Here is a 27,493-nt window from a genome sequence, read left to right on the forward strand (position 1 = left end):
TTTGAAGGCCATGTTAGGAACTTCATCTTGTGTGCCAGCTTTTCCTAAGGAATGTTCAAAGGCAGGTGTTTCTTAGTTCAAAGGCTATATATAGATTATGGATTTAGAAAAATTACTCAAAGTTTTCTCTTTTTCCTGCCATTAAAATTCAATATGATGTCATTTCTCTGCTTAGGCCTATAAGGATTGATTTCTGTTAAATAATAATAGCCACCATTTATTGCAAACTAGTTCTGTGCTAGCTTGACATCTATAGAGATGAGGCCATCCGAGCTCAGAGAGGTTGACTGACTGGCTCAAGAGCACACAGTTAGCTAAGGAGCATTTCTAGGAATCCTAAAATGGGAACTTCAGTCCTTTTAGGCTCCACTTTGTTCTTTCACCAATCATCAGGCTGCTTGATTATCTTACTACTTTTTTGGGTATGTGAACAGTTTTTCCTGAAAGAAAAAAATTCCCTTTGATCTGGAAATATTGTTTGGCGTTTTCTGGGTTCAGAAAGTGAAATAAGAAGCTTAAAGCAATGCAGAATGAAATGTTTATTGACTATTTACTGCTGATCCATACTGATACTTCTCAAGAGAAAATCGAAAATGAGCCTGGCCGCACATACGCTGTTACCTGCACAACAAGCCACTTGTTCCCGAGTGGAGGACGGCCTTCATTTTGTTGTGGCAGTTATCTGGAGAACACTGCTTGGTCCCAGACTCGGAGCCGCACGCCCGCAGACCCACTCACCACCTATCCAATACGCGCCCGCAGCAAGCTGCCCAGCTCGTGCACGCGCGCAGGCGTGAGGCTTACGCGTCGCCCGGCGGCTGTTTTTTCTGCAACCCTGCGCTCCGGTGCTGCCGAGTGGCTCCCCCTAGAGCCCTCTCCCTCCACCCCAACTCCACGTCGCGGCTACCCCTTCTCTAGGCCCTCTCCAGCCCCGGCCCAGGGCAAGCATGGGGCGGCCCCTACCCTATGACCCGGCGTTGCACAATGTCGGAGTCGTACCTCCCCGCTTGTGAACTCGGGCGTGTCTGCCCCTGGGCGGGGACGGGCGGCGACCGCGCGGGTGGCAGAGGCGGCGAGCGCGCAGCTGGCTTAGTTCGCCACCTCCAAGGCCGCTGCAAACCGCAGCGCCGCTCGGCCCCGCCGCCGGGCCCTCCCGCAGCTCCGCTCACAGGCAGCCGCCGCCGCCGCCATGGCGGAAGTTCATAGACGTCAGCATGCTCGGGTTAAAGGAGAAGCCCCCGCGAAATCCTCCACACACAGACATGAGGAGGAGCTGGGGATGGCGTCGGCCGAAACGCTGACCGTGTTCCTCAAGCTGCTGGCCGCCGGCTTTTACGGCGTGAGCTCCTTCCTGATCGTGGTTGTGAACAAGAGCGTGCTTACCAATTACAGGTAGGGCCGAGGCGGCGGCGGCCGAGGCCGCGGAGCAGGAGCGGGCGGCGGGGCTCCGGCTCCTGGACTTCGGCTGCTAAAGTTGACGAGGAACAAAGTTGGGCGGGAGCGAGGAGGGCGGGGGTTGAGGCGCCGCGCCGGGGCGAGCCGGGCGGCGGAGGCGGGTTGGCGCGGGCTGGGGCGGCGGTGCCGCTCCCGCAGCAGAGCGCCGGCCGAGCGGGCGCGCGAACGGCCGAGCGGGGCTGCAAGCGGGCAGTGCCTGCCATGCCCTCCTCGCAGCGCCTTGAAAACCTTGCCTCTCAGAGTGATGGAGCAAAGTTGCTTCATGACTTTTTGGCCCCTGTGCATGCAGGCAGGGAGGAGAACGAGGGATGCTCTCCCTTCTCCGCAGCTTCGACCGGGGTCTGGGGCTTCAGGGTCTCTCCGCATTCGCTGACAGTCGCTGGGGATGTGCGCACCCTCGTGCCCATTTAAAATTATTCCGTAGCTGTCACTGGGACTCTTAAGGCAGATTTTTTTTTTTAAGTGTGAAACCGTTGAAGAGATCCATGTCTTAACTTCCTTGAAAAATGTGTTGCAGGCAGCCGACTGAAATTGTAAAATCAGACGAGATGAGACAAGTGGCTGCCCAAGGCAACAAAATCAGCAATGTAGCTTGCCAACAGGCAGGGAATTTTCTTCCAAGATTTTCATTTGGATAAGGGGCATACGTTGGTGTGGATTGCATAAACGCATAAAGGTTGCCGACGGGCAAATTGAATTAAACAGAAAGACGTTTGGGTTTGCTGACCCTGTGTTGTTTTTTTTTTTTTTCCTTTACTGTTTCTGTAGATTTCCCTCCTCACTATGTGTTGGACTTGGCCAGGTTAGTTTGAATCTTCAGCATTACATGGTTTATGTTAGAACTTCTGTTTGTCTCTATGTGGAACAGTGAGTCTGTGTTCTCTGTTTACAGATGGTGGCCACAGTGGCGCTTCTCTGGGTGGGAAAGGCGCTCAGAGTAGTCAAGTTTCCTGACCTTGACAGAAATGTACCTCGAAAGGTAAAAAAAAAAAAAAAAAAAAAAAATTAACAATACTTTATTTTGTGAATATATGTATAATCAGTTCCTTGCATATTTAAAAATTTCAGCTTTGAAATTGCCCAATCTAGAGTGACCATAATGAAGGTAAAAAGTATATGTAGTGATTGTGTTAAAGAAGTCCCACAGTCTCTTCAAAATTAAGCAGGGGAAAAAAGTAGTTTAAACTAGAATCTCGTGTTCTGTTTTTTAACCACTGCACACTTGGGAGTACAACGGTTTTGTAGTTTGTGTATTTATTGAGTTTTGCCAGTGTGTACTGCATTCATTATTCTTCGGATTTATTTTCATATTCTTTTTGCGTCTGCTTGATTCCACATGAAGCTGAAATGCCTTTTCTTCTTCTACTCACAATAGTAGCCCTTGGCTAATACATTATCACATTTTAAAGCAAAAGATGTTTCTGTTCCACATGGTTTGATCATTTTAATATTTGTCCTTTTTTTACCCACATATCACTCTCTCTGACACAGTAATGCTGTTTATCCAAGAACAGTTAATGTTGGGGGTAGTTCGTGGGGGCCAGAATTGTGTGGGAGAATTATTATGTGTTAAGAGAAAAAAATTTGATTACATAAATGTAACTGTCTCTGTTTGAAAGGACCTTGTTTTAGCTATCTCTATTATTGAGTTTTATTATCCCTTTTTAAATTTTCTAGACGTTTCCACTACCTCTACTATATTTTGGGAACCAAATCACGGGACTGTTCAGCACAAAGAAACTCAAGTATGGATAACTTTATTTTCCTAGTGAGGTTGCTAAAATGTATTCTTAAAACTGTACTTGAATGCCAAATATTTAAAACATTGTTACTGATTCTGGAAAAAAATGTAGGACCAGGTTTCTCTTAGTAATAATGACGCTTGCACTAAAGGTTCTAGTCTAAGCTCTATATATGAAGGGAGACTTTTGTTTTTGTTTTTTCCTCCCTCTTTGCTGTTAGAAGTAAATCCTGCACTGAATGGTCTTAAAATGCTATAAATTACTGTTAGGAGATTTTCATTATTCTTCCAGACCTGTAGTAGGGAAAGGTATATGCTAGGCTTCTGGGATTTTGATTCTTTTATACAGTCCATAAATGTTTCATTTTAGGCAAACTTCACACAGCAAAATCAGAGGGTGGGCATAAGAACTTTTGCAATTTTTCTTAACATTAAGTAGTTCTGATAAAAATCAGCTGGAACCCTAATATAGATATGATTAATATCTTACCTACGACAATGTAACTATGGAAGCAACATAGTTACTTTTAGAAAGAAGTAGTAGGTCTTTGCTCCATGCCAACATTGTCTTTTAACACTCCAACCTCCGAGTTCCTGCTTTTCCACTTAAGGAGTGTGGTGTGTATTGAGTGGGTGTGATATTAAAACTTCACACATAGGGAAACTATTTGAAAGAAACCCATGGCTTCATCACCATTTCCACAAGAGCTAAAACCCTAGCATACAGGATGATTGTAAAACCAATGCAGCAGTCTCTGAGGATCAGAGATAAAGTGTTTTCATTTCTTCTTCCTTTGGACCCAAATTTTTCTGACAGGATGACCAAGATGTTATCTTTGGAGAGGGTTGGAAGGAAGTTAAGTTTATCATGGGTGGGACATTCTTTTCCAGATCAATACCTACATGGAATGAAATACAAGCCTGCTACAAAGTGCTGCTTGTGTAGCGTTTACTTTTTTTCATCCATTGTCATCCATCCATCCATTCATTTAAATCCTGTCTTTGCTGGCTAAGTATAAGGCACTTTGGAGTGTTCAAGGATCTTCTTATATCCTGGGGGAGTGAAGGTATATTCACTATGTTGCAAAAGGTTGTGTTTGATTAGTGTGAGCAAAATGTTCTTGGAATTTAGAGGAAGACAAAATTACTTCCACAAAAGCACAATCAAGGAATGTTTCATGGGGCAAGATTTTCATAAATGTTGTTTGGGGGTGGGGTTGGAAAGGGAGGTGACTCTGGTGGTAAAAGGAGAAAGGTGTTTTTCTATTAAAGACTTAAATGGTCACAGTTCAGGATGGTTGCATGATTAGCAGAATAAAATTAAAAAGTAGGTGTTATTAGCCTGTGATGATAGATACATGATTTCTACAATTTTTTAATTAGGTTGTTTCCTCACTTCCAGTAGTTATGTAAAAGTAGTCCTTTTAGGCTTTCAAAAAGTATTTCTATACAGAAGGGTTCAATTTAATCACAGTTTAATCAGCATGGAATTTCCATTAAATAGGAAGAGATTAGCATTATTTTAAAATACCGATTTGGAGAACATTTTTATAAATTTTTAAGATTTATTTTTACCTCATTATCTTTTTTTGCAGCTTGCCAATGTTTACAGTTCTGAGAAGGTTCTCCATCCTGTTTACAATGTTTGCTGAAGGAGTTTTACTCAAGTGAGCTAAATTTCTAATATATCTAGTCTTTAACTGACTTTAAGTACCTTGAAAATATGCCCATTTCATAGAGTTTGGAAACCTATCTGAACAGGTGATTTCCTTTCTAGAGTTTATGTATCTTCTGCTACTGCCGCTGCTAGGTGAAGCTGGGTCAAAATCATAGGTGTAGGCTTTAAAAAGTGTTCATGTTTTAGCTACTTTTATAATTTTTTGTGTCTTTTCCTGCTCAAATTCTGATTTACAAAAATTCTAACTCAGTAATAACAAAAGGTAAAAAAAAAAGGGGAAGTATAATTATTTATATAATAAAATGTATATTTTTTAATCAAAAGAGTTCTTTTAAATATCCAGTTTCTTGAAAATGTTTAAAAGATGATTGTTTAGAGTTTTTTTAAAGGAAATAGCACTTACATTTTACTACTCATATTGTTAAATGAGCCTATGTGAATAACTGAAACCATATATATGTTTTTATTATTTGATTTTGTAGGAAGACTTTTTCTTGGGGCATTAAGATGACTGTATTTGCAATGATTATTGGAGCCTTTGTAGCAGCCAGGTAAGATACATAAAACCTATGATAATCATATTAGAAATTATCAATAAAAAGAATTTATAAGAATCATAATGAAAAACATCCAGAAGACTCTTTGAAAGATTAAATATTTTTGACTGGACTAAGATGGTAAAATTCAGGTTCTTGGAATTCTTATAAGCTAATTTCATAGAATTTAGCGTTTGTTAAAATCTCTTACTTAATGAGCACATGTATTTTGCCTCACATTATGTTAGGTTTCTAACACATAGTATTGATGTGTTCTTTACAACAACTGTGAGAAATTTAAGTGAAATTTTCCTACTATAGAGTTGAGGAACTAAAGCTCAAATTCAATAATTTGCCCAAGGTCACACAGCTGGTAAATGGCATGCCTGGATTGTCAATCTGTGCCTGGCTCCGGAGCCATGTGCTTTTATAAATCTTGCAAGACTCCTTTACTTTGCATGCTGCTAAAGAAAATAGTGTCTGCTTTTCTGTGAAATGAGGCAAATGACAATGAATCATTTGCCTTGTGATTATTAAATAGTAGCATTGCCGTATTTGGCAATAAGATATATCACAAATGCGATACCTTTATTCTGTTGGATTACTGAAACGTTTTCCATTTTTCTTATGTTTTAATGTTAAAGACTCAGAAAATGAAAAAGATTGCTAAAAGCCTTCTGCAACATTTTCACTCAGCCTAGGGAATGCATATATGGATTTGTTAATTTCACAAATTCTGCTTGACATACATTTTCCATTTGCAAGTTTCAGCGTGCTTCTTGGATTGACTCATTTACCTTCATCACATCTTTGTGGTATAAGGGGGTACAAATATTATACTTCAGATTTGATTCTACCCTAAATCTCCAAGGAAAATGTCATCCTTAAATAGAAGGGCATGGTGTAATTGGTACTAGAGTATAGTATGTAGTTGACTACTTTTCCCTCTAGGTTGTGTTGCTTCTTTGGGGAGAAATTCTATACCACCTTCACACCCTTCTCTTTAGAGGTGCCCTGCTAGTCCTTGGTGTATTTCCTTGAATCTGCTTGAATCCAAAATTGAATCAAACAACTGGGGTTCTTCAGAACTTAACTCTGGTCTGCAAAAAGTTTCTGAAGAAGATTGCTGTCTTATCTAGTCTTGCCTAATTAGAACTTTTTTGGGTAGATTGGGAGGAACAGGATCTGAAGTTAGATGTTTGTCAGATAATGACTCCTTAGGGAAGGGGGTCTGTATTAGTCTAGTCCTGTGTAAAACTGCAGTGGCATAGAGCTCTTCAGAAGTCTGGGTTCCATATAAAAGTTCAGCTATAAGTATATAGTGTATTTGCTTGAATCACAGATTGTGGATCCACTATTTTAACTAGGTTACTGAAGTTTGCTGAAGACATACTTTTTTCATATTTTCATTTATTCTATTAAATTTACTGAGTTTGTATCTTTTGTCTCGTACCCTGCTAGGCATCAGAAATGTTCAGTTTTCTATAATCCCACTTGTTGTTCATTGAGCAATTATAAGTGTATTTGTACCCTTACTACATGCTTAGGTAGTGTTTTCACTTGATCTCATTCAGAACTAACCATGACCCAGGCTTTGGAAATTCTACCTAACCACCTGTGCAAGTTAGTCTGATGCTTTGTGTGAACCTTTGAAAAATGACATAACTTCATTTTTTTTGGTTTCCTTACCTGTGAAATCGAGATCTCATGCCCTTTGCTTGTTTCACAGATGTACTGTAATGATAAATTTAGTTATTATTATCTGCCTTTGAATTCAGAGCAATGTATTAATAACTGATATGACTGATTATTGCTAGTGATGTGTTTCAGTGTTAATGCTGCTGATTTCTGTAGAATTCCTTATTGAGATTGAAATTGCAAACTATGACTAGAATTCAGGAAAAATACTGGTAGCTGATACAATGTCTAATGTTCATTTACCTAGATAAGAATATATTCTTGCAAATATTGTGGTTCAGATGTATTTAAAATTAAATGCACATTCTTAAAATATAAGTTGTTATTAAAGTATTGCTCATATTTTGCAGCTCCGACTTGGCATTTGATCTGGAAGGATATGTTTTTATTCTGATAAATGATGTCCTGACAGCAGCAAATGGTGCATACATAAAACAAAAATTAGACTCAAAAGTAGGTAGCAATCTAAATATTCTCTAACATGTTTACTGGTGTTGAGAATGATAATGCTGATTCATCAAGGAAAAAGCAGGAAATAAAGGAAAACTCTCAAAAGGAATGAGAAAGACGTAGAAAGAATCATGTAAAAAATGTTAATGGCTGTGTTCCAGAGGACTTGGTGAGGGACCTGTGAGAGAAAGAAATACCTGGAAGCTCTTGGAGAAACTTGAAGGGAAATGATTGTTGAAATGGGCTGCAGAACAAGATGGCCTTTTTGTGTCTGTGCTATAACTAGTGGGCAATCTGAGGGAACATTGGGATCTCTTTCTCAGGGATAACCCCAGGCTCTCTGGCCTAAATCTCGTACACATGAACTGTATATACCTAGCTCTTTTCCCTCAAATGGCTGCATGTACATGAAGGCTAGTTTGGAAGGTATTTTTTGTTTGTTGGTTTACTGCATACTTTGAATAGAGGCATACTAAGTTTTCTTTTTAGGTAAAACTAGGCTTGACCATCAGAGAGCTGAGTATTTGAGTCACATTGTTTTTACTAAATTATGCTATGGGATTACATTATGGTAAGAAATAGCTATATGGAACACAGCTTAATGTATCATAGAGTTTTTACTGAAAGTGTTGTACTGTGCATCATTATATACCCTACTTGAGGACCTACATAAGATATTTATCTTAGATGTCACCATAGTTTTTCCTGAGCAGTTGGTTTATTTTTGTCTCAATTTAATCTTGTAACTGACCATGGCCTTATCCTTATTTCCTCTTCAGTCAGATGGTCTTACCTGCTTACATATCTATAATACTGTACAATATTTCTGAAACGACTTCAGTTCCTTTTTTTGGAGCTCAAGTCATAAACAAATGTAAATGCCTCATCTACATGATAGCAACATTGATCTTGAGTTATTAGTATTTGTTTGAAACAGTCCTGGTCAGGGGCTTTGCCTCCTCTTCCAGAAGAGGTACATAGATTGTATGTTCTTCTCAATAGCTTTTGTTATTGTCAGAGAGTTTTAAAAAAAATATATCCTTCTAGAACTAGGAATAGTATAGATCTGTTTCTAACAAATTTTCTTTAAATATACCTTTTATGTCTTGTCCTCCTTTTATTTGCTTTGGAGATGCTGTATGATGATTGCATTTTAGTGGAAACTACTAGTAAAAAATTTGTTATTTTGAAAAAAATAAAGAAAAGGAAACCATTAGAGATTTGGTCGTCTTCTTTTTTTTTTTCTCAAGCCCATTTGCCTCTTTGGAAAATAGTTACTGATAATAACTTATCATATGTCCAGCAGTTTCAGGTGTCTGAAACTGTACCATCCATTGAAATTTTTCTGTGATGTGGAACTCTTTCACATATCTGTTGTGCTTCTTTGTAGCCACTAGCCACATGTGGCTGTTGCGGTCTTGAATATTGGTTGGCCCAACTGAGGAACTGAGTTAGTAGTTTTACTTAATTATAATTAAATTTAAAATTGCTATATGTGGCTAGTAGCTACCATTTTGGATAACATAATCTAGAGTACATCCTAAAACCTAGAAGAAAGTAGAGGGTTTCTGAGTAATTTGCTTCAAGTAGCCCTTTAGTTCCTTACTCAAAAATGGCTTATGACTTACGTTTATTAGTTAGTACTTTTAATTGCAGTAATCTGCTTTTCTAACTCCATGGATTAGAAATAGCAAATTAGAAGGTAGAATTATATTTAGAGACAGACAAGCTTGCCAGTAGTAACAAGGGTCAGCTAACAATAGAAAGACAAACAGAAGAACTATAGAAAGCAGATAGTACTCAGAAAAAAAATGTCATACATATTTATGAAGATCCTCCTTAATGATATTGTAGTTGGTGTACTCGTCAAGAAGGGAGAAAGATATTCAAAATGGTTAAAATGTAAAAAGAAAAACAAAAGCTTTGGCATTTAATTTTTTGGTGTTTGTCAGTTTTCTGGACAATTTGTATGTAAGCGTGTATGTGCATGCACATAGTCTCAACTTCCTGGATGACTTGCACTCACCCTCATGCCTTTGGCAGACTGGGCACCCATTGTTGGTGATTATTTTTGTCTGACTATGGCTTTATTTGATTTAATATATATTCTTGCTGCCTTAGAAATGAGTTGCTTTTTCATTGGTGCTTTTGGGGTTCATAAACAATCAGTTATTTGCTTTATCCTAGAGGTAGTATGGTCACACTGTGGTGCTTTTAATAAACCCATTTTTAACTAAAAACAAAACCTGTGTAATGTATATTTATGATAGAAGTAATGGAAAATACAGATAAGCAAGAGAAATATAAATCTCCCTTAATCCCATCACCAATATTTTTTGTGATATTTTTATCGTATGTGTGTGTACATGTACACATATACTCTGTATGTAAAATTTAAACAAAAGAGGGATAATAAATGTTTTCTATCCTATATTTCCTACTTAGTACTGTTTTATGAATACTTTTTCATGTCAATCAATAATCCTAAACATCCAAATGGCTGTATAATGTTTCCTTGTATGGCTGCATCATAGTCTAATCAGCTACTTTTCTGTTGTTAGATATTTGTTTCCAGTGTTTCAAAGCAGTTTTTAAAAAGTTAGTTTGATTTTTTTTATATTCAGTGATCTTTCAGTCACAGAAGTTAGACAGCCATCACAACCCTCTCCCATGTGTCTCCCCGCTTTCCCAACCCTGGCCTGCTTTTTCAGGTGACTCTACTTCTTGCCGAATGTCCCAGAAGTATGTGAATCAAAGGTGGGCCCAGAGTTCCCATAAGCTGCCTGTGTTTGAAGATGTTTGTTGTCCTTGTTGTTCCCCAGTAGCTGGGGGCACAGCCAGTCATATTGTGTTTGGGAGTTGGAGCTGGATGTACTCTTAATCTCCATTGTCCTTCACATACATGTTTTCAGAAATACTTCACTAGGAGGTTATGTCTGTCTGTGTTTGCCTACGTGTGAATCTGTGTGTCTGGATTTGTCCATCTCTTTCTCTTAAATGGCACTCTGTTATGCTTCTGAAAAGCTAAAGGCTAACTCAAGGACTCTTGATTCAATCTAGGAAAAGAAGAGCTTCAGTGATATTTATATATATATATATATATGCGTGTGTGTATGTATTTAAAATGATGTCTTCCCTACTTGCTGTTGGAAGCAGTTTATTTCAATATTATTTCTCCCATCTTAAGCAGCCAAATAATGTATTTTAAATAAGTTTAAAATCCTCTGAGCTTACTTTCTGTATAAATGTACCTTCTGAAAGATTAGGTTATTAGTGTTTGCAAAACTTCTGACTTGACTAATTTGTATACTGTAGAGGAAGAAAGTGTGTATGTATGTGTGTGTGTGTTATTAGGGTAGTATATATCTTTTGCAAGAGCCAAATGAAATACCTAATTATTTCCTATTCTAGGAGCTGGGAAAATATGGTCTGCTTTATTACAATGCACTGTTCATGATTCTGCCCACCCTGGCCATTGCATACTTCACAGGGGATGCACAAAAGGTAGGACTTTCTAATTATGGTTTAACAGCTTATGTTAATGAAGTACATTATAGTTTCTGACCAGAAAATAGTCTGTGGGATTGTTAAAAAGAAATGTGCTATTACAAGGCAAAGAGGAAATAGGTAAAAAATAAAAAAAAAAAGAAAAAAGAAATGTGCTTATTAAATGACCAAAAGCTGAGAACTTATTTTTTAGCTTGCTAATGTTATGCTAACCTTTTTTTCTGGGCTTAAGTATTGGATAGTGCCAAATTACTCAGAATAGCTCGACTGTCAACCAAAAATAGTGCATGAGAACTTGTATCCTTTTTACATGTCAGAAGGATAGAGGAAGGGAATTTTTACTGTTTTACTAGAAACAAAATGGGGAGAATAGCAAACTCTCCTTGAGGAACAAAAAAATCCTAAAATAGTTCAATCCCTAAACAAAATGCAAGGTATCACTTGATGCTTTCTATTTTGGTGTATAGTTGTCATCCTGGCTTAACTCACAAAATATTTTTTTCTGCGGGAGATATTTAACACTGTGTGGTGACTTAACCATATACATAGCAGCTAATATAATAGTTTGCCCATTTTCTTCAAATGTTTGGCTAAATAAATCCAGAGATTTTTCTTCCAAAACAAGGAGAAAAAGTTGTGCCATATTGTTAGAATTCACATCATTTTGCAAACTAAATGGGAATCCAGACTTCTGCCAAGAATTTCTGTGCCAAGATTCCTTCTCATGGTTCCCCTTACTAGTAGCTTTTTCAGAATAAATGTTTTAGTTATTCACTCTAATGACAGTGACAATTCCCACAAATCAGTGGGAGCTCAAGTAAAGAAAAGGTTTTTGAAAGTAGTTAGACTATTAATAAATTCTTCTTGGAACCACAGGCAGAAGGAGAAGACTGACTGCTTAAAAAGCTGTTTGTTTTTGTTTTTTTTTTCATCAAGAGCTCTTTCTTTTAAAGAACTGGCACAGATCATCTTGAATACATGCATAAATGTTTTGATGAATTGTAGTCTGGTTGCCAGCAGGCCTAAAAATGGCCCCAAAGTAGGAATCAGAGTTATTACTCTGACTAATAGAGTACTGAATAAGTTTTGTGGCTATGAAAAGAGTGGGAAGAAAAACTAACATTTATTGAGTCCCTATTATGTGCTAGTCACTTTATACATGTTATACAAAGTAGTCTTCATAACAGCGCTGGAAATTTTGAATTATCCTTACATTACCAGTGTCAAAGTGGAGTTTCAGAGAAACTGAGTCATACACCCAAAATCATACTGTTGGTGGATGGGAGAGTTGGGATTTAAACCAAGCCTGCCTCAAAAGGCCATGGTCTTTCCACAGCACATGGTTCTGCCTCCTTGTGTCCTTGTAGCAGGCTCTGAAAGAAACAATGCCCCCAGCTTCCATCCTCTGTCTTAGCTTTGGGGCAAGAATAAATATCAGGGGGCATAAAATAACCAGCCCCCTGATGGCAGCACAGATGATTCTAAATCTTGAGACCAATATATACCTGAGGAAGTTGGCAAGATTAAGGACTTAGAAATATGGAATTTTCATTACTTTGAAACTTGGTGACTTGTAGCTACTAAAAGAGTTGACCAAAGGGAGCTGTTTATTCATTTAAGAGTGAAGATAATTTACCTAGAAGTTATCTATGAGGTTGTAGCATAGTTCATACGCATTTCAATGTTCAGTAACTCACATTCAATTTGAAATACTTCAGTTTAATTAAGAAAATTGACTCAAAGTGTAAAAAGTTATTTTGCCAGGATAGCTTTAGATTTTCTTCTTTTTTTCCTTTTAAAAGTAGAGGAGTAGAATTTGAGTAATTTTATTATTTTCCCAGTGAAAGTGCTAGGCAAGGGTTAAGAAAGCTTATTTTAGGATAATTTTTTTTTAAGAATGTCTGTATTCATATAATTACTTTCAAGCTAAGATGATAAACTAAGTATGGAAGCTGAAAGCATTACTTTATAGTCCAACACCATTCATTGTTTTGTTTGTTCATCCTCTTATTATTAATTAATATGGTTCTTATGAAGCATTTCTTGGCATTCAGATGGACACACCAGCTATTTTTTAATCTCATGATCTTCTCTTCTTTCTTTCCTAGCATTCTCAAGTAGTTAATAAGTATTATAATGTGTCTCATCGAGTTAGGATCAGATGATAAGGGAAAAAATGGTGAATTAAGTGCTGTTCTTATTTTTGAGGATCTTACATAAAAGCAACTGTTATAGGTTTTGTGGAAGAAGTGTATTTGGGAATTGTGAGATCAGTTCTATATCTTTGTTGAGGCTAAGGGGTGGAATGCCCTTTTCATGAGGTTTGCTTGCAGTCAAAATTAAAATATAGGTAATGTTAATAATCAGTGTTATTTTGTAGATTACAAATTAAATTTGAAATTAGGAAGTGAGGGTTCTAAGTTTGACTCTGTTCTTAAATTCCTTGCATGCTTAGGAAACAAGCACCACAATTCTTATGTTAAATTCAGTTCAGTATAGTGTTTTTGAACTCTCTTATGAAAAATGAGACACAGTCCTTGCCACACAAGGAAGACATTTGGTATGATATAGAGATGGTATAAGATCTCACATTGAAGTGTGTGTCCATCACAAAATACTGTAAGTATTCAGGTTAGGAAGAAATTGGTGTGGGTAGAATATCAAGATTGACTTTTGGTGAGTGGATGTAGCTCAGTGGTTGAGTGCGTGTTTCCCATGTGCAAGACCCCGGGTTCAATCCCCAGTACCTCCTAAAAAAGAACCCAGCTTTTTAGAGGAGGTAGGGCTTAGTTTTCTTATCCACCAAATGCAATAAGTAATGCTGACCTGTTCTAGGGTTTGTTAGAGATATGACGTATGACGCAGAGAGGTCGTTGATGGTTTGTTTTTATCAAACTATCTAGGAACAATGGATGGGAGCTACAGATGGCCTCAGTGTCCAGGTGCTTATAGTATTCTATAAGAGGTTGCAGTTTATTTCTTCCGCTGGAAAGTTCCATTTTCATAGTAGTCAGTGGCCTGTTTGTCTGAAGCCCTGGCAAAAAGGGTTCTCATTGAAGAATGGAATTGGTGGAAGAATTTCAGAGCTGTGCTTTTCCTCCAAAATATATAAATGTATATGTAGATAAGCATGCATAGGTGTGTATTTTTTTTAAGAATGGACAATTTTTTTGCATGGAATTTATCTTTAAATAGAACTGTTTGCAGATAATTTGAGCCTAATTCTGGCCTTTATTAATACTCTACTTATAGGGTATAATAATCTACTTGACATGCTTCTACATATACCATTTTCCCTGATTCTCGTTATATACCTGTGAGGTAGGTTGTTACCCATTTTACAGAGGTTAAGGGCATGCTGAAGGTTGCACGGTGGCAGAGTCTAGAATTAGAACCAGTCTGTCAGACTTCAGATTCTTTGCTGTTTGCCTGACTACATGAATCTCCCAAAGCTATTTGCTGCCTCCCTGACTTTTTTTTTCATTTGGGACTGCCAGACAGGACTTTTTATAGGACCAGCAATTGAATGTGAGAAATACCTCAAAAGTTCAGAGGTCCTCAGGTGAAAGTGCTTGGCTTGTTTCCAAGGAATATTTACTGAATAGATAAATACCAGGAAAGGTGAGTGGGCCTTGAAAGATGGGAAGAAGAGAAACAAAAGACACATTCCAGTTAGAACTAACAGCGTGAGCACAGGTACAACTGCAAAGACGAGACTCTTGAGTGTGGTTAGAATGTAGGGGTCAGATTTTATAGAGACCTTAGAAAAGACCTTAGAGAGCATCTAATTCAAGCCTCCTATTTTATAGATGAGGAAACTGAGCCCAAAGAAGGTTCAGCTCTAGAAGCCAGTCTTCCTGCCTATTTCTGGTGTTCTCACTCTTCCCACCATATCATATCCTGCTTCCATTTGGGACCAGCGTTAGACACACAGATTTGAAATTTACACTGCAAGTAGTGTCAAGGCAGTAAAGGTTTGTGACATAGATAGTATAGTGGAGAGAATTTGGGGCCAGAAGGCAAAAGATCAGCAACCTCCGATTCTGTCCCTGGCTTTAGAAAAGTCCCTTCTGCTCTGCTGCCCTCTTTTTTGTAACCTGTAAAATAAATGAGTTGAATCAGATATTTTCCAGGTAGGCTTTTTCCAGGGTTGATACAGAGTTTCAGAATTGGAAGAGGCATGCTAGTGTGGCGCCTGGGCTACTGTGGTGACCTCAGCTGTGTGCTCACCTGCTCCCTGGCTCCTTATAAGCAGAGATGCTAAACTGTTTTCATCTCTTGGACCCCTAGCTTTCCTGCCACAGGATGGGCTTTCAAAGTCATTTGCATTGGAATGCTCTCTATGTACTGAATGAAAAGTTCTCCAAGATAAATTATTAAAGGAAAAAGGCAAGATATGCCTACTGAATACTAACTTTTGTAGTAAAAAGAAAAGGGAATATAAAAATATGTATTTTGTTCACTTACATTTAAATAAAGAAACTCTGGAAGAATATACATGAAACTAGTAAAGTAACCAAGTTTGTGTGTGTATAGGACTAGGTGAATATAGAAGAGTTGTGGAAAAGGAAGGGAGACTTTCCACTATTTTTCCATTTTTTAAAAATTATAGAACCATGTGAATATATTTAAAAATTATATTTTGTAAAAGAAAAAATAAGAGATCAATTTTCCTATAAATGATAACCATCTCTATGAATCCTGAATTTTTTTTTTTTTTAATTTTTTTATTTTTTATTGACTTTGTAATAATATTACATTAAAAATATATATGTGAGGTCCCATTCAACCCCACCCCCCCACCCCCCCTCTCCCCCCCCCCAACAACACTCGTTCCCATCATCATGACACATCCATTGGTGAATCCTGAATTTAAAAGCAGTTGGGGGAGATGGGACAAATTAATTTTTTCATTATTCAAGTTGCAGACTCTTTGACTCAGGGTGCAGTTTGAAGCAGATTCACATTATGTGTTTTTAAAGTTCTCCTGTTTCCCTTAATAGGCAGAGAAAGGAAAACTTCCCTCTGTTAGGATAGGGATCTAGCAAGGGGTTTTGGAAAGGTCAGCTCTCCAGGAAGTCAGGAATTAGAACACTTGATGAGGTTGATAGTCTTTCAGCAAGAATTGGAGATCAAGGACAGATAAATTAAATTACCATAAAAATTGAGGGGCAAGTTCTAATTGCACAGCTCATCTCAGTGAACACATAATTCAAGACCTTGCTAAAGCATTCCAAGAGCCCAAACTAATGTCTTTATATATGTATTTAAGTTTATTCAGTGTTCTCAAGATCCTGTTAAATTTTTCAAAACAGATGTCTTCTAACTTGAAAATATTCTTTCTTTTTTTCTAAAAAAAATTTTAAAAAAGTGCTAGCTTACTGTTAATAACAGATACTTAGTTAACACAGGTAAAAGCAGAGCAAGTATCAGTTAGGACAGATTGTGCTTAAACTTATTAGCTGTGGCTTCCAAGAGGGGATGTTGGCAACACAAGGCCAGCGATTCATAAGAGTCTCAGGATTTAGAGCCTGGCTTTCTGGCAGCACACCCAGCTAGGTGTTCTCACGTAGTGATGGAAGAACAGACCCCTTGCTGTAGATCTCACAAGGCCGCTACTGTATGCACTGGGACATTATAATATGTCGTCATTTCTTGATTAAATTAGATGGCTAGGATGAGTTTTACAGGAAAAGCTATTATACAAATCATCTACCTGGAGGTATCTCTTAGTAAATGTAATTGCTAAATAAATGAAGAAATTTTAGATTGTTGGTTTGCCTCTTCACAATTAATTCTTTCTGGGTCACTTTACTGTCCAATGGACTGATTCTCAGACATTATTTCCACTACAAAGAGACACATTGCTTTCTGGGCTTTGGTGGTCTCATATGTAACACAGGTAGGTTAGATCAGTTATTTTTTAGTTGTCAGTAAGTAGATCTATCTCTTTGCTTGTATATTCTGTTTAACTGACAAAGCAATGTTTTTAGCTATTCTTAAATGGTGAGGGGATATAGTGGGATATCTGGATTCTGATTCCTTGTTTGAGGTCAGAGCAGGTGTCAGAGCAAGAAAGGTTGTGGCAAATAGTGTTAGTGGATAACCTAGAACCATGGGCTCCATGAACCTAGCCTGACTTTTCCAAGGTAGGAAGAAAACCACGCAGGTGATCTCCACCACCGACATTGTCTTCTGCCTTAGTAACTAGTAAACTAGCAGTTTACCTTCTAGATAAGGATTCAATTCTTTTCTTAATACTGTTTTGTGGAAAGAATTTTCAAAATAGAATGGTCATATTCCATAACCTTTTTTATCATGTGGTCTATGCTCCATAGTAATCAGGAAGGTATCAAAACACTAAGAAAATGCCGTAGTCACACTTCGGATTTTAGTTCAGATAAAAGAAATCGGTGACTCTTTGCTTATTACATTTTCCTGGGAGTGGGAATGGTTGCATCCAAGACTCAAGTGCACATTGAAAGTATTCCATGGTTCTCACTAACTTATGGGTGGCAAATTGGTGTTTATGTTGTCCTGTGCTCATTGCAGATACTGCTTAGTAATAACACCTTCTTGTCAAGCTTAGACAAAATAGCTTCAGACTGCTTCTTAAGACAATGGTCCAGAGAGTATCTTTTGATCGGAGCTGGTACTTTAGGTTGAAGTCTGATTGTGTCCTTGTACTAGATTTTAGTCTTGTTCTTGATTATGCAACCTTAATGCTTAATCTTACTCAGAAACCCTTTTTTTTCTTTTCATTTCCTTAACTTACACAACTAACAAAGCACTTCTTTCAAAATTAAGCTTTCTTTTCCCTAAAATATTTTTAATTAAAAATTGTATTCATACCACATACCTGCTTTTAGAAAGAGATAGATTTGTATAACGTGCTCATTGATTATGCTACATTCTTTTTATGCCTGTTTTGGCCTGTGGTTTTACACCACCAGCATCTGTAGAACCAGAAACTTCATTAAAAACAGAAAGAAAGCCCAGGCAAGCATCTTTGTATGTTCAGTCTGTAATCCCGACCACCCCTGGCTAAACTGAAGATTGCAGACCTGTTGGCAGAGAGTCCATCTACTTCTGTGTCACACACACAGTGACAGGGCAGATCATTCTCTTCACAATGGCTATTAGAGCTCTCTAGACGCAGAAGTTTTGTTTTGCTTTCAGTACTTTTATTTTTTTCCTGATTAGCAAAGTATTTTCTGTGCTTTCTGTACCTCCTACCTTAGAAGAAGAAATTCGGTTGCAAATCTAACATTGAGAGATAAGAGTAGCAGAAGTTTAAATGAATAATCTCTTCTGTATGTAAAGCTTCTTACATTTAAAGTAGCTGCGTTTTGTTCTCACATTGATCTTCACTGGAGAGAAATGGAGCAGCATGTTCTCTACATTCATAATATAAAGAGGGGTTAAGAGAGGTTAAATGGCTTCACCATGACTTCACTGAAAGTAAATGGCAGAGTTAGAATTAGAACTCAGGCTTTTGGACTCACTAATCCAATAACCATAACTGTGGAGTCATCATGGAAAATACATTCAGGATGTATTGCCTTGCCTTTCGTTTTTCCCAGAAGTATAGCTGGACAGACTATAGGTTATGGAGCAGAATAGGTGCTTTAGCTGAATAATTTTAGGTAAGTTACCTAACATTTCTGAGACCGGCACATGGTAAGTACTCATTAAACAATAGGTTTTATCACTTTCTGTCCTATCTTTATAGCAGAGAGAACGGGCTCTGTTGTACTGTAGGTACAGTTTGGGCTCTATTTATCCAGTAGTCTACTTTGAAATGACAAAGCAGTGAAATGCAATAGGCAGCTTGTGCCATAGATTGGCTTTCTCCATAGACTTGCTGAATAGTCAGGGAAGGAAAAAAATCCCACAAGATAATTTTCCTGTTTTTGAATTTTATATAAATGGAATCATGTCCATGCCTTTATTTTAATATCCTGCAGATGTAGTTATGATTTCCCCAAAGGGCACTGTGTAGTATATATTTAGGCTGTTTTTTCTGAATAACATTAATGTTAGAAAAGGAGCTCTGGGCTTGGAGTATGTAGGCTCAAGTATACTGTGTATTAGCTGTGTCTTAAAGTCACTCATTGTTTTCTGTGGATAATAAGACCTGGCATTTCCTTCTCACAGGGTTGTCCTGGGAATCAAATGACATGATTTATGCAAAAGCACTTTGTAAACTATAAAGCACTCCACAGATAGGAGGCAGTACTTTTTTTTATTGCCACAGTTTGTTCCTTCATTATTAGCGATCAAATGAAACGATCTTAGAGTGCCCCATTATCAGTACCATAGTGGCTGGCATATGGGTGGGACTTAATAGAGGCCAGAATTATATACTGAAAACAGAGGAAATATTTAGAGCTAAAGGAGGGTAGGGGCTAGGGTATATGGAGAGGTTAATTTGAGGTCGACTCAGATTACTTCACACTCCTATGTCACTAATAAAACAATTAATGCATAATGATTATATATAATAGCTAACTTCATTTATTGAACTAGACCTTCTCCATATTAGGCATTATATCAATATTGTTTCTAATTCTCAAGCAATTCTGCAAGATAGGCCATAATATTCCTCTTTTTACGTGTAAGCAAACTAAGATCCAGAGAATCATCATGGTCCAGTTTTCATGAGCTTATTCTCTTTGCTTAATGACTTTGGGATAAAAGACTAGCATGGCCAAGAAAAGAGAATAATTGAGTTGGAGGAAAGCTTTTTGAGGCCCGAGGTTTCTATTAGTTGTTAGGTGTTTCAGTTTAGGTGAAATAAGGTCCTTGCTTACCAAGTGGATCTAACACTCATGTAAGTACTGGAAGAAGCCTAATATCCACCCTCATAGACACTACGTTTAACTCCATTACAGAAACTAAGTTTGGCACACTGAAGCAATGGTGAGGTGATACAAGATACTGGGCTCCTCAATCCTGGTCCACTACTTTTTAGGCACAATGGCTTTTCCTGCAGAGTCCTGGGAACCCTTCTAAAGATGCTTTGGTGCTCATCTCTTGGTTTGCTGGGTTGTACCTTCTCTCTTCAAAGAAAAAAATACAGGCATACCTAGAAATACTGCAAGCTTGGTACCAGATCACTGCAATAAAGCGAATATCACAATAAAGCAAGTCCTATGAATTTTCTGGTTTCCCAGTGCATATATAAGTTATATTTGTACTATACTGTAAATACTGTAGTTCATGAAATGTGCAGTAACATTATGTCTAAAATTAATTAAAATGTGACAGATAGACGCAAAGTGAGCGTGTGCTGTTGGAAATATGGTGCTGATAGACTTGCTCACCCAATGCAGAGTTGACACAAAACTTCAATTTGTAAAAACTGCAGTATCTGTGAAGTGCAATAAAAAGGAGGTATACCCATAAATTCAGTGTAAAAGGGAATGCATTGTATGCAGTTAAAATGACCTTTTACCATTAGAAGAAAATTCTAATGTATATATAGTATAAGACTTGAACTCTGCTCAGTAGCATGTACAAGCAGGTATGTATGTATATAAAAAGCAAAGTTCAGCTCACCTGCTGGAGAAAATGATGGATGTTTAACCTACCTCAGTTAGTGTTTGTGCTTAGCTCTTCTTAGGTTTTGGAGCTATGCAGAAGTGACACATGACAGAATCTTTGCTCTTAAGAAACTTACAGGTGTGCTATCTTGCTGGCAGAAACTGGGCTCCTGAGTTCTAGGCTAGTGCTTCATTATGCTTCAGTGTTTTTTCATCAGAGACATTGTGTTCACAGGTGTGAAAGAATATAGTATAAGACTGTGTGCATGTATATAGGAATTATACCATAAAGAGGGACATTTCATAATGTTAAAACAATGTTAACTCATCAAGAGGGCATAACAATCGTTAGTGTGTATGCACTTAATAAGAGCTTTAAGATGTATGAAGCAAAAACTTCATAGAGGAAACAACCCAGATGTCCATTGACAGTTGAATGGAGAAACAAAATGTGATATATATCCATGTCATGGAATACTCTTCGGCCATAAAAAGGAACGAAGTTCTTATACATGCTACAATGTAGATGAACCTTGAGGGTGTTGTGCTGAATGAAATAAGCCAGACACAAAAGGGCAAATATTGTTTGATTCCACTTCATGCAATATCTAGAATAAATAAATTCATAGCAGCAGAAAGTAGATTAAAGTTTACCAGGGGCAGGGGGAAAGGGGTATTGGGAGTTACTGCTTAGTGGGTAAAGAGGGTTTTTTTGGGTGAAGAAAAAGTTTTAGTAATGGAAGGTGGTCATGGTAGTACAGTGTAAAAGTGATGCCGCTGAATTGTGCATTTGAAAATGGTTAGGGGGAGGACGTTTGAGCTTGGCATCAAGATGGCCACTGCCATCTTGCAGCCACCACCCTGGAAGTAAATCTAGGGCCTGCAGCTTCCACCCACTGCCAACAAACCACTGCTGCCTCCTTACCATGGAGCCAGAGAGTTACTGCACTATGGACTGGATTTATTCAGTGTTGTTTCTTGCAATCATTTTATTCCCCTGGGGATATGTCATCTATGTATCAACAGTAGCTGTGAGGACAGTTAACAAAGAAATACCCAGATAAAATTTTGATTAATTACAATTACTAATTCCTTTGCATTTAATTCAATTCTTTACCTGATGTTTACCTGGCATCTGTTGATATTTAAAAGTAAAATCCCCCATCCCAAAAAAGAGAGTATCTACAACTGCAAGCAAGACAGTTCCATCCATCTGCCCATGGGATCTAAGCCCCTTCTCAGTTGGAAGCAGAGTGGGCATCACCATTCCAAAATGCTTAAGATTGAGGAACCGACAAACATAAGGGGGGTATGCAGCTATGGACTAAAGTAGACGCTATTATTCTAGTAATGGAAGAGCTTGTATCATTGATACAGAGACAGAAGTCATCAGGTATTCTAAGGGGAGGGAGAGGGAACAATCAGTGTAACATGGGGCATTTTTGGGACATTGGAGCTTTTCTGCATGATACTGCAGTGGTGGATATGGGCCATTGTACATTTTGTCAAAACCTGTTTAATTGTATGGCGCAGGGTATAAACCATAATATAAACTGTAGACATGATTAGTGACAGTGCTTCAATATGTGTTCACCAGTTGTAACAAAGGTACCACACCAATGAAAGATGTTGATGGTTCAAAGTGTGGGAGGAGGACGGGGTGGGGTATAGGGGAATCCCGTATATTTTCAAAGTTACATTTATGTAATCTAAAGCTCCTTTGGGAAGCTTACGTGGCTCAACTGATAGAACGTCTGTCTACCAAATGGAGGGTCCAGGATTTGATCCCCTGGACCTCCTGACCCATGTAGTAAGCTGACCCACATGCAGTGCTGCCATGCGCAAGGAGTGCCCTGTCATGTAGGGGTGCCCCACACACAAGGTGTGCAGCCCTGCAAGGAGAGCCGCCCTGCGTGAAAAAAGCGTAGCCCGCCCAGGAGTAGCTCCACACACACACAGAGCTGACGCAGCAAAATGATGCAACAAAAAAGAGATGCAGATTCCCAGTGCCACCTGATAGTGTCAGTGGACACAGAAGAACACACAGTGAATGGATAATGGGGGCAGAAGGGGAAAAAAATGAATAAATCTTTTAAAAAATAAATAAAGCTGCTGTTAATATAAAGAAGAAAAAAAGCAAAATCCATGAAAAAGAATGGTTAAAGTGGCAAATTTTGTTATATATTTATGCAAGAAAATCAAACAAAACCCCTGAGAAAACAGAAAGGAGAAATAGACTATCCACAATTATAGTTGGAGATTTTAACATTCCTCTCTCTGTAATTAATATAACAACTAAACTGAAAGTCTTGAATAACTTCATCAATCAAATTGACCTAATTGACATTATGGAAACCTCCACTTAACAGCAGAATGCGCATTCATTTCAAGTGCCCATGGAACATTTACCAAGCTAAACTATATTCTAGGCCATAGAACAAGTCTCAGTACTTTAAAAGGATTGAAATCATACAAAGTGTGTTCCCTGACCCGAAGAGAATTAAACTAGAAATTATTAACATAAAGATATTTGTAAAATCCGCAAATATATGGAAGTTAACACACTTCTAAATTATTCATGGGTCAAAAAAGAAATCACAGGGAAAATTAGAAAATATCTTGAACTGAATGAAAATCAAAACATAGCAGAATTTGTGGGATGCATCCATAGATTAATTCAGTGCTAATATTAGAAAAGAAGAAAGGTCTAAAATCAGTTATCTAAGATGGCACCTTAAGAAATTAGAAAAATAGGAAGGAATTAAAACCAAAGAATATGTAAAGAAAGTAAGATAAAAGCAGAAACCAGTGAAACAGGAAACAAAAGAGCAAATCAAGAAAATCAATGAAAAGTTGATTTTTGGAAAAGATCAATAAAACTGATAAATCAATGACCAGACTGATCAGGACAAGCTGAGAAGACACAAACTACCAATATCAGAAATGAAAAAAGGACGTCTCTTTCAAGCCTGCAAATATTGAAAGGATAATAAGGGAATATTATGAACAGCTTCATGTCAATAAATTCAACAATTTAGATAGAAAAGATCAATTCTTGAGTCTATCGAAGGTCATTGAAGAAGAAAGAGATAAAATGAATAGCCCTATATCTATTGAAGAATTTGAGCTTGTAGTTAAAAACCTTCTCAAAAAGAAAACTCCAGAACCCTGATCACTTCTGTAGCAGTTTGGTATTATTCATGAATTCCTAAAATAGATATTGGATTATGTTTGTACATTGGTCTGTTCCTCTGGGTATATTAGATTGTATTTGATTTAGAGGTTTCTTGTTTAAGTTGCGATTAGGGCTTTGATTGGGCCACATCAGTAGGAATAATGACATGGCAGAAAAGACAGTTGTGGAGTTTTGATATTAGAGCCCCAGGAAGTAAACAAACGGAGAAGCAGATAGCTGAGGAAGGAGAGAAGGCTCCATTAGACACAGCAGAGGCCCTGGGAAGAAAGATGAGCTGTTTGCCTGGTAATTTATAGCTGTCCTTGTGGAGAGAGCAGAGGAGCTGAGCCCATAGAGAAATAAGCCCTGGGAGAGAGACAAAACTTATTCCAACTTAACAGCTGATACTGGGAGAAGCTGGGACCATGGAGCTTTGAGAGGAAGAGGAAGCCTGAACCCTGGCAGACATCAGCAGCCATCTTGCTCCAACACATGGAAACAGACTTGGTGAAGGAAGTAACTTATGCTTTATGGCTTGGTAACTGTAAGCTTTTATCCCCAATAAATAATACTTTATAAAACCTAACAGATTTCTGGTATTTTGCATCAGCATCCCTTTGGCTGGCTAATACAACTTCACTACAGAATTCTATAAAATGTTTAAGACAGAAATAGTACCAATTCTACATAAACTCTTCCAGAAAATAGAAGAGAGCATGCTTCCCAAGTAATTTTATGAGGTCAATATTATCCTTTACCAAAAACTGATAAAAAAAATATTGCAAGGGAAAACCACCCCACAAAACCAGAGTTCAATATTCTACATGAACATAGACTCAAAAGTCATGAAAGAGATTTTAGCAAATTGAATTGAGCAATATTAAAAAAGGAAAAGATCTCATGACCAAGTTGTATGCAATTAAGGTTGGCTTAACACTTGAAAATCAATCAGTGCAATTCACCATATTAACAAAAGTAAAATAGAAGAACCATGTTAGTAGATGTAGAAAAAGTATTTGACAAAATTCAAAACAATTTATAAGTTTAAAATTGTCAGCCATCTAGAAATAGCAGAGAACTTCTTCAACCTTAATAAAGAGCATCTACCAAAAAATCTGCTAACATGCTTAAATGTTGAAAAGACTGAATGCTTTTCCACTAGGATTCAGAACCAAGGCTAGGATGTTTGCTCTCATATAATGTTCTATTCAACATTATACTGGAGAACCTCATCAGTGCAATAAGGTAAGAATAAAAAATTAAAATTCATATGGAGCAGAGAGGAAGAAATAAAAATGTCTTTATTTAGAAAAACATGATAATTTACAGTAGCTTCAAAATTATCAAATACTTTGGGATAAATTTAAAAAATATGTGTAAAACCGATACACTGAAAACTACAAAACAATACTGAGAATAAAGAAGACCTAAATAAATGGAGATTTTGTGTTTATGATATTGTTAAATTGTCAGTTTTCTCAAAATTGTGCTGTAGATTCAAAATAATCCCAATCAAAATCATAGCAAAGTTTTTGTAGAAATCAGCAAGCTGATTTTAAAATTATGTGGAATTGTAAAATAGTCAAATCAAATTTTCAAGTCAATTTTCAAAAAGAACAATGTTGTAAGATTTATCTTACCTGATTTCAAGACTTTGTATAAGATTACAGCAATAAGGGCAAATAGGTATTAGTTTAATGGTAGACATAGAGATCAGTGGACTAGAACTGAGAATCCAGAAATAGAAATAGTCTATATATGTGATCATTTTTTTGAGCGTGAAAGATAAACCAATGACAAAAGGATAATCTCACCAAAAATGGTCCTGAATAAGTTGACATTCATATACAAAAAGTGAACCCTGACCCTTAACCTCATAAAATTCACAAAAAAATTAAATTGGAAAGGAAAGCGAATGTGGCTTAAGCAGTTGGGCACCTGCCTACCACATGGATGGTCCCAGGTTTGGTTCCTGGTGCTGGCTGATGCGGCAAGCTGACACAACATGATGATACAATGAGGAAACACAACAAGAGACACAACAAGCAAGGAATGGAGGTGGCTCAACCGTTGGGATCCTCCCTCCCATGTGGGAGGTCGGTTCCTCATGCCTCCTTAGGAAAAAAGAAAGATGAGCAGACATAGAAAGCACACAGCTAACAGACACAGCAGACAGCAAGCACAAACAGCGAGTGTGGGGGGAATATAAATAAATCTTAAAAAAAAAATTGTAAAGGAAAATAGACCTAAGTGTAAGAGCTAAAACTAGAAAATTCCTAGAAGAAAACAGGAAAAATCTTTGTGGCTTAGGGCTAGGCACAGGATTTTATGGAAAAACCATAAAAAGAATTATAGGTTGGACAATAGGAATATTAAAAATTTTTGCTTTTCAAAAGATCCCATTAGGAAAATGAAAAGGCAGATCACAGATTGGAAGAAATTATTTGTATAATATACATCTGATTAAGGATTTGTACCCACAATATAAAAAGAGCTCTTAAAACTCGGTCATGGGAAGAGGATGTGGCTCAAGCAGTTGGACACTCACCTACTACATGGGAGGACCTGGGTTCAGTTCCTGGTGTCTCCTAAAGAAGACAAGCAAGACAGCGAGCTGATGTGACAGGCTGGTGCAACAAGATGACACAATGCAATGGCACAATGAAGAGACACAGTGAGGAAACAGAGACACAGCAAGTGGGAGCAAAGGTGGCTCAAGCCATTGGGTGCTTGCCTACCATATGGGAGGTCCTGGGTTCCTGGTGCCTTCGAAAAAAAAGAGGAAGAGCACGCAATGAACAGAGACCATACTGAGCACAAACAAGGGGTAGAGGGAATGAAATAAATAATCTTAAAAAAAAAAGACAAACCTCAATCATAAGAAGATAAACAACTTGAATGAAAATTTGGGAAAAGATTTGGACAGACAGTTCAAAGAAGAAACACTTAACGGGAAATAAATACATTAAAAGATGTTTAACCTCATTAGTCATCAGGGAAATGCTTATTAAAATCACTAGGATGACTCAAAACAATTCCAAATGTTAGTGAGAATGTGGAGCAGTGGGAACTCTTACATTGCTGGTGGGAATACAAAATGATATAGCTACTTTGGCAGTTTCTTATTAAGTTAAAGATGCACTTACCATCCCAATCAACAATCGTGTTTTCTAGGTATTTACCCAAGAGAAATAAAAACATGTCCCCAGAAAGACTAGTACTCAAAGGTGCATTGCAACTTTGCTCATAATAACAAAAAGTGAAAACTCAAATGTCCATTGTCTGGTGACTAGATAAACAAAATTCATCATGAGATGAAACACTAAATCAGCAGTAAAAGTAAATGAATACGTGCAGTGCTGTGGAGGACTCTCAAAAGCATTATTATGCTGTGTGAAAGAAGCGAGACACAACAATCTGTACGATTCCATTTATATAAGATTCTTGAACAGGCTAAACTATAGTAACCAAAAATAGTTGCCAGGGTCTGGAAGTAGGGAGGAGGATTGATAGCGGAGGGGCAGGAGGGAACTTTATGGGATGGTGGAAAAACTCTCACATGGCTGTTTTTTTTTTTCAAGACTTATTTTTTTTTTTAATTTTTAAATTATTATATTTTGAAAGAAGCTTTAGATTACATAAATGTTACATAAAAGATACAGGGGATTCCCATATGCCCTACCTCCACCCCCTCCCCCTCCCCTACTT

General features: G+C 37.6%; 1 protein-coding gene across 1 annotated transcript in view; it reads left to right on the forward strand.

The window, feature by feature from the left end:
• Window positions 1-789: 789 nt before the first annotated feature.
• SLC35D1 (solute carrier family 35 member D1) overlaps window positions 790-27,493 on the forward strand; it is a 50,913-nt gene continuing 24,209 nt past the window's right edge. The window contains exons 1-8 of the mRNA XM_004483680.4: window positions 790-1,392; window positions 2,224-2,257; window positions 2,348-2,434; window positions 3,133-3,200; window positions 4,792-4,863; window positions 5,357-5,425; window positions 7,459-7,561; window positions 10,970-11,062. Coding sequence (XP_004483737.1) covers window positions 1,190-1,392; window positions 2,224-2,257; window positions 2,348-2,434; window positions 3,133-3,200; window positions 4,792-4,863; window positions 5,357-5,425; window positions 7,459-7,561; window positions 10,970-11,062 — 729 coding nt within the window. The 5' untranslated portion in view covers window positions 790-1,189. The remainder of the gene's footprint in view (window positions 1,393-2,223; window positions 2,258-2,347; window positions 2,435-3,132; window positions 3,201-4,791; window positions 4,864-5,356; window positions 5,426-7,458; window positions 7,562-10,969; window positions 11,063-27,493) is intronic.

The sequence above is a fragment of the Dasypus novemcinctus genome, chromosome 9 (genome assembly GCF_030445035.2).
Source record: "Dasypus novemcinctus isolate mDasNov1 chromosome 9, mDasNov1.1.hap2, whole genome shotgun sequence".
NCBI lineage: Eukaryota > Metazoa > Chordata > Mammalia > Cingulata > Dasypodidae > Dasypus > Dasypus novemcinctus.